The 7,708-nt window shown below is 37.3% G+C and overlaps 1 protein-coding gene across 1 annotated transcript; it reads left to right on the top strand.

Annotated features, from left to right (window-relative positions):
- The first annotated feature begins 681 nt into the window (after positions 1–681).
- LOC141814826 (ABC transporter G family member 11-like) lies at positions 682–4,163 on the top strand. The gene is made up of 10 exons (XM_074702776.1): positions 682–1,162; positions 1,299–1,588; positions 1,664–1,835; positions 1,936–2,058; positions 2,148–2,276; positions 2,346–2,540; positions 2,752–2,838; positions 2,925–3,197; positions 3,292–3,399; positions 3,489–4,163. The coding sequence occupies exons 1-10, from the start codon at positions 776–778 to the stop codon at positions 3,828–3,830; spliced, it is 2,106 nt and encodes a 701-aa protein (XP_074558877.1). The 5' UTR covers positions 682–775; the 3' UTR covers positions 3,831–4,163.
- The last annotated feature ends 3,545 nt before the right edge of the window (positions 4,164–7,708 follow it).

Raw genomic sequence — 7,708 nt, 5'->3', positions numbered from 1 at the left:
CATTATAGAAGCTAGATGATCAAGATTGTAAAGATATTTCGTTAAAATCAACTTTAATTAAAAATGAAACACAAGTCCATTTAATTTTTTTTTCTTTTTTTTTCCTTAATACACTCAGCAACGATAATGTTGTTACGTGTGAATTGGAGAATAGGGATTCAAATTGCACTGAACTGTCCTTTTTAACACACTCAATAGTTTGTCTACTACATATCATGCAAGCAATTAATAATGAAGAAGGAAATACAGTGGTGATTTGAAGAGTCTGATAAAGAAATAAAGATGAGAGAAGGAAAAAAAAATGGCACAAATTTATGGTTTGAGTTAATTTCCCAAGATAAAGATAAAGACATACTCCTACTATGATTAAGAATATTCTCCCAAGAACAAGTGAAAATAGAGATAGAAATAGTTCTACTCCCTGGCTTAGGTTTCAGAATTTAATGTGTTCTTTGCAACCACTAGCTAATTATGTGGTCCAGTTGCAGTGCGCAAACAGTGAGAGGGAGAGATTTGAGCTTGCCGGCCTCGCCATTGATTGCACCACAACAACCAGCTGCCGCAATTAATGAATGCACATCCACGACCCATGCGTCAATCCGCGGATTAAGAGCTGCCAAATCGAAGTCGGTTTGATTTTCCTTGGCAACGATCGCATATTTATACCTCCTCTGTTATAGTAATGGTTAAGCACTCGATTTTGATCTCGAAGTCGTACCTTTCTCTGGCTGCCGACTAGTTTACGAGTGCAAGAACAAGCTCGCTGAATCCATAGATGAAGACGGCGGCGGAGGTGATGATGGAGATCGAGGCGAACAAGCCGGCGGGGAACGGGCTGGTGGTGGGAAAAGGGCTGAGCCCGCTGAGCGAGACGCTGTGGAAGGAGAAGACGAACGTGGAGCTGCTCGGCGACGTGTCGGCGAGACTCACGTGGAAGGAGCTGACGGTGACAGTGACGGTGGCGGGCGGCGAGACGCACCGCGTGCTGGAGGGCCTCACCGGCTTCGCCGAGCCCGGGGCTCTGACGGCGCTCATGGGCCCGTCGGGCTCCGGCAAGTCGACTCTGCTCGACGCCCTCGCAGGCCGCCTCGCCGCCAACGCCTTCCTCTCCGGCGCCATCCTCCTCAACGGCCGCAAGGCCAAGCTCTCCTTCGGGACCGCTGTACGTTGATTTAATCCAAATACGTGACGCGGTTTCCTCTGCTTCAATCTTTTCTGCAAATATCCAAAGAACAACGATACGAGCTTACTATGAACGACTAGAACCACTTCGAGCAATTAATGCTTTCCCATTTCAGGCATACGTGACACAGGATGACACCTTGATCGGAACTTTGACGGTGAGGGAGATGATCTCTTACTCCGCCCGTCTCCGGATGCCGGACAAGATGCCGAGGGAGGAGAAGCGAGCTCTGGTGGAAGGGACCATCATGGAGATGGGCCTCCAGGACTGCGCAGACACCGTGATCGGAAATTGGCATCTCCGGGGGATCAGCGGCGGAGAGAAGAGGAGGGTCAGCATCGGCCTTGAGATCCTCATGAGGCCGAGGCTGCTCTTCCTGGACGAGCCAACCAGTGGCCTCGACAGGTAACAGTTAAAGCTCCCACCATGGGCGATAAACTTCATCACGGATTTGTGAAAAGCACGCCATTGATTTTGCAGCGCTTCAGCCTTCTTCGTGACGCAAACGCTGCGAGGTTTGTCAAGAGACGGCAGGACTGTGATCGCCTCGATTCACCAGCCCAGCAGCGAGGTCTTCGAGCTGTTTGATCGCCTTTATTTGCTCTCCGGCGGCAAAACTGTCTACTTTGGGCAGACTTCGGAGGCTTGTGAGGTATACAGCCAATCTCCCTGCACATCTTCATGTTTGTTCATGAAAGAGATCGAGAGATCTGCACACATATATAACATCAATATACTGATTTACATGGTAGTTCTTTGCTCAAGCTGGATTTCCCTGCCCACCTCTAAGGAATCCATCAGACCATTTCTTAAGGTGCATAAACTCGGATTTCGACAAAGTGAAAGCTACCCTAAAGGGATCTCTAAAGACAAGAGTATGCTGCTACACTGACAAACTTCCTTTCTTGCTTCCAAATTTGTATAGAGAAAACAAACTCTTTATGTTTGTATTGCAATTGTTCAGGTGGAAAGAAGTGATGATCCCCTCGAAAGAATGACAACATCGGAAGCGATAAGAACATTGATCGAGTTCTACAATCACTCTCAGTATTATTACTCTGCAACACAGAAAGTGGATGGGATTTCAAGAGTGGTATGTGCTTGTTTCACATTGAATGAAGTTGCATAAACTCAGGAACTGAACTTGTAGCAAATGTTGCAGAAAGGAACGGTGTTAGATTCAGGAGGTAGTCAGGCTAGCTTCTTGATGCAAGCTTTTACCTTGACGAAGCGATCGTTCGTGAACATGTCGAGAGACTTTGGTTACTACTGGCTAAGGCTGCTGATCTATATTGTTGTGACCATCTGCATTGGGACCATCTATTTGAATGTTGGAACTGGATACACCTCTATACTGGTACTCTATTCAGATCCCTTCACTACATTGCATTCATTTCTTTCCTACAATTTTACTGTATATATCAAAGCAAGAGATTTGCAATTAGGCCTTTCATGTTGCTAGTCAAGCATAGGTTAAGGTCCATACTTTCAACTGTAACACCTTGTTCTAGACCTATATTCAAATTGTTTTCAGCTAATTAACATTTCAACATCTTATCTTATCGCAGGCTCGGGGAGCATGTGCTTCATTCGTCTTCGGCTTCGTGACATTTATGTCTATTGGTGGATTCCCATCCTTTGTGGAAGATATGAAGGTCTATTTAAAGGCTAACCTAGTTGTTAATATAGCAATGGCAACATTTAAACTCAACTAATTCCCTCTTTTCTCATCCTCATTCAGGTTTTTCAGAGAGAAAGGCTCAATGGCCATTATGGTGTCATAGCATTTGTCATCAGCAACACCCTTTCTGCAATGCCTTTCTTGATCATGATAACTTTAGTCTCAGGAACTCTTTGCTATTTCATGGTGCACCTTCACCCAGGCTTTACACATTACTTATTTTTCGTGTTGGCTCTCTATGCGAGTGTCACCGTGGTCGAGAGCTTGATGATGGCCATTGCTAGTGTAGTCCCTAACTTTCTAATGGGAATCATCATAGGTGCCGGAATTCAGGTACTAAACATTTTGCTTTTGAGTAAAATAACATGAAAGCTTAACTGCATTCTGAAACTTGAAACTATTTGTCTTACAATTTGACGATAAACAGGGAATATTCATGCTTGTTTCTGGCTACTTTAGACTTCCTAATGACATCCCAAAGCCCTTTTGGAGGTACCCAATGACATATATCAGCTTCCACTACTGGGCATTACAGGTATGATACACAAGTAATTGATGCTCATAATACTTGTTATGGAATGTAATTCATTCAGTTTTTTACTGAGAGTGATGCCTTGATTGCAGGGTCAGTATCAAAATGACTTGAGAGGCCTAGTATTTGACAACCAGACACCCGACCTACCGAAGATTCCAGGCGAATACATACTCGAGTACATCTTTCAGATCGATGTCAACCGATCGAAATGGTTTGATCTTTCAGTCCTCTTCAGCATGATAGTAATTTACAGGATATTTTTCTTCTTGATGATCAAGATCAGTGAGGATGTGACCCCATGGATAAGAGGATACATCGCGAGAAGAAGGCTGCAGAAGAAGCAGAGTTCTTCCACCGATCTTGCGACTCGGATACCATCTCTTAGGGGCTATGTGGTCCAAATAGAGTCCAATTCAACCAACAGTGGTTAGGAAACTAAAGCTGCGGTTGTCACATAGGATTAAGAGATTTGTTTCATGATCTCTATAGATGGAATTGTCAGTGTTAATTTCTGTTCTTGAGAATACATAGAAAAGTTTATCTTTGTAAGGATGTTATTTGATAGTTCATAACTCATTTGGTAAAACAAGTTCAATGCAGCCATTTGAAAGGTAATGCACTGAAGCATCAGGTACTCTCAGATCCAGCATATGCTCCGACCGTCGTAAAATGTCAGCATTGCTATGTCTAGATAGATCTTCAATTGTGACTATATGGGAGGAAACATGTGCGAGATTGAGCAAGACAAAGATCTAATAAGCAAGAGCCATAGTCAGTGTGTTTATCCAATTCTCTGAAAATCATTCATTACTCATCAACAACTCTTAACTCATAAAATTTATGTACGTCTCCAATTTCACTTGTGCTAATCCTTTCTATTTTGTTTAACTAGTTGCTAAGTTTTTCCTTTTTCGCCTTAAAAGTCCTTTGAGCATCTATGATTATTTAGTAATTCTTGCCAAGTTACTGTGGAAATCTTAGAATCTTAAATTTGGTGATGTTAAATCTTCTAATAAAGTAAAAAAAATAGTTGTCAGATATGCTATGCATTTGAATGCATCCAATCTACTTTGTTATTGTTCCATTTATTGATCTAAGAATATTGGTATAGATCTAAAATGATGGCCATTAACATGGTGGGGAAAGGAAAGGGATGCATGGAAATTGAATCACGGCAAGGTTAGCATCAGGTCCACAAGCAATTCATTCATGCCTGCATTAGTAGTTTGGAGTGACAACTCATCATTTTATATCTGAAGCCTTAAAAATGTAGTTTCCTATTCATTTTCAGAAATTAAAAGAGAATAAGATCTTACAAAATAACAAGACACAAGTGTTAAATTGTACATTCAATTTCATTCTCATAACTAAATTATGGCATGTTATGCCCTCCAAATATATCAAAGTAAAATTAAATTTGAATGATGATATTAACAATTTGAGATGACCGAGTTGGACTAAGTCGCCATTTTAATTTTGTAAAATATGAGAACATTAATTTCACATTATTTGGTTATTAGAAATCCTAATCCCATGGTTAAAATTGAATAAATTAATTTTTTTTTACAAACTAAACCCACCGATCGAATCGATTAAATTAGAATCGAATAAATCAAACTTTTTTTTTGACAAACTAAACTGATCGAACTTTCCTACGAAAAATCAAACTAATAAAAAAATAATTAATTTAGTCAAAAATTAAAATAATCAAATTTTCAAACAATCGAAATATCAAATCCACCGATTGACCATTAGTCGAGCAACCGATTGATCAATTGAGCAGCTGTTTACCAGGTGTGAACGATGAACGTGAGTTACGAATTAAGAATTTTAAACTTTGATTCGAATATAACAGTTGATTGTTATGTATTTATCAATTGACTACAAATAACATAACGATCGAGCATTAATTAAAATTTTAAATTCAGTTGGTTAATTTAATTTAACTAATCTTTTGATCATCCTTATCTATCTAAGATGAAAGACAAATGAACATAGTAAAATTTATATCATAATAAATAAACTTTATCATAAATAATATATGTACGTATCTATAAGTTTTCAATCGAACCGTCATTTTACGTACAATTAAAACTTAGAGATTTTCAACATACAAGTTCTAACATTCTAAAGGAAAAAATAAAAATAAATAGTATTGAACAAAATGGAATGTCTTCACACACTTTGAACAAAGTTTGCCTTAAAGTGAATATCGAATGTGGTAAATTACTTCAGACAAATAGGATAAGAGCTAGATTAATACTTTGATTGAAATATTTGTATTTTCAATTCAACAAACTCATACTAAGGCAATTTATAAATTTATAAATATTTGTGTCATTTGGAAAAACCTGCAAAAGATCAATCAAATAGGAACTACTCAAACAAAAATATCAAATGATGATCACAATAAAACATATAATCATGCATGATACAAGTACCTCCTCCCACTCTTTGTTCAGAATTACAAGTGCTGTTATTGCGGCCTCCAACATAACAAGCAAGAAGACTAAAATCATGTACTATTACTTTTTAAGGATAATAAACATTGGGACACATCTTAGATCATGATGTCTGATAGTTGAGACTAATGCAATCAACTAAATTAAATAGTTTTATCAGTATTGCTAACAACTGCAAACCAAAGAGAGTAATTAGCAAGGAAACAACCAAACAATAGGTTACAAATAACTGAAGCATATGCTCAAGCATTTGTTCTGTAAATCCATAAAATATTGCCACCAAAATGAAACCAATTATACTTAAAACAAAGTTCACCTACATGACTGAAGTATTAGATATAATTGCATTTTCTAGTAATAAAAATATGTAACTTAATCACATTTTCTAGCATGACATGCAACTTCAAAATTAGCGATCCAATGTTAATTTGGTAATTGTTTTAGCGACTAATGTTTAACTTCGGTCACTAATTAATAATCAATTTTTAATGTCCGTTGCTAAATAGCAACCGATTATAATTCCGTCGTTAAATTAATGATCAAATTATAATCGATCGCTAAATAACGACCGAAGTTAATAATTGGTCGTTAAAATAACGACTGATTATAATTCGATCGTTAAATTCGTCACTATTTGTGGTTAATAATCTAGTAACTGCAAAAGAACCATACCTGGACAGTCATAATAGTTAAACCAACCCATTTGCAAAACTCAATGTTTGACTTAATAAAATTCTTAAACTCATTAAATCTCCCAGTTGTGTCATCTAGAAAAACTTACAAAAGATCAATGAAATAGGAACTACTCAAACAAAAATTTCAAATGATGATCACAATAAAACATACAATCATGGATGATACAAGTACCTCCTCCCAATCTTTGTTGGGAATTACAAGTGCAGTTATTGCGGCCTCCAACAGTTATTGCGGCCTCCAACATAACAAGCAAGAAGATTAAAACCATGTACTGTTACTTTTTAAGGATAATAGACATTGAGACATCTTAGATCATGATGCCTGATAGTTGAGACTAATGCAATCAATTAAATTAAATAGTTTTATCAGTATTGCTAACAACTGCAAACCAAAGAGAGGAATTAGCAAGGAAACAACCAAATAATAGGTTACAAATAACTGAAGTATTCTCAAGCATTTGTTCTGTAAATCAATAAAATATCGCCACCAAAATGAAACCAATTATACTTAAAACAAAGTTCACCTACATGACTGAAGTGTTAGATATAATTGCATTTTCTAGTAATAAAAATATGTAACTTAACCACATTTTCTAGTATGACATGCAACTTCAAAATTAGTGACCCAATGTTAATTCGGTAGCTGTTTTAGCGACCAATGTTTAACTTCGATCGCTAATTAATAATCGATTTTTAATATCTGTCGTCAAATAACGATCGATTATAATTCCATCGTTAAATTAATGATCAAATTATAATCGGTCGTTAAATTAGCGACCGATATATAATCGATCGCTAAATAGCGACCAAAGTTAACTTCGGTCGCTAAAATAACAATCGATTATAATTCGATCGTTAAATCTGTCGCTATTTATAATTAATAATCTAGTAATTGCAAAAGAACCATACCTGGGCAGCCACAATAGTTAAACCAACCCATTTGCAAAACTCAACGTTTGACTTAATAAAATTCTTAAACTCATTAAATCTCCTAGTTGTGTCGTCTAAAAAAACCTGTAAAAGATCAATCAAATAGGAACTACTCAAACAAAAATTTCAAATGATGATTACAATAAAACATACAATCATGCATGATACAAGTACCTCCTCCCAATCTTTGTTCAGAATTACAAGTGCAGTTATTGCGGCCTC

The sequence above is a fragment of the Curcuma longa genome, chromosome 21 (assembly GCF_044706935.1).
Source record: "Curcuma longa cultivar G26 ecotype Majalengka, Jawa Barat chromosome 21, ITB_CL_G26_1.1, whole genome shotgun sequence".
Lineage (NCBI taxonomy): Eukaryota > Viridiplantae > Streptophyta > Magnoliopsida > Zingiberales > Zingiberaceae > Curcuma > Curcuma longa.
The sequence above is the reverse complement of the archived record's forward strand: the minus strand, read 5'-3'. Positions and strand labels throughout refer to the sequence as shown.

Coding starts and splice junctions, on each gene's coding strand:
- LOC141814826 (XM_074702776.1), top strand. CDS start 776: ATGAAGACGGCGGCGGAGGTGATGATGGAGATCGAGGCGAACAAGCCG. Junction 2,541..2,751: donor CTGGATACACCTCTATACTG/GTACTCTATTCA, acceptor ATCTTATCGCAG/GCTCGGGGAGCATGTGCTTC. Junction 3,198..3,291: donor TCATAGGTGCCGGAATTCAG/GTACTAAACATT, acceptor GACGATAAACAG/GGAATATTCATGCTTGTTTC.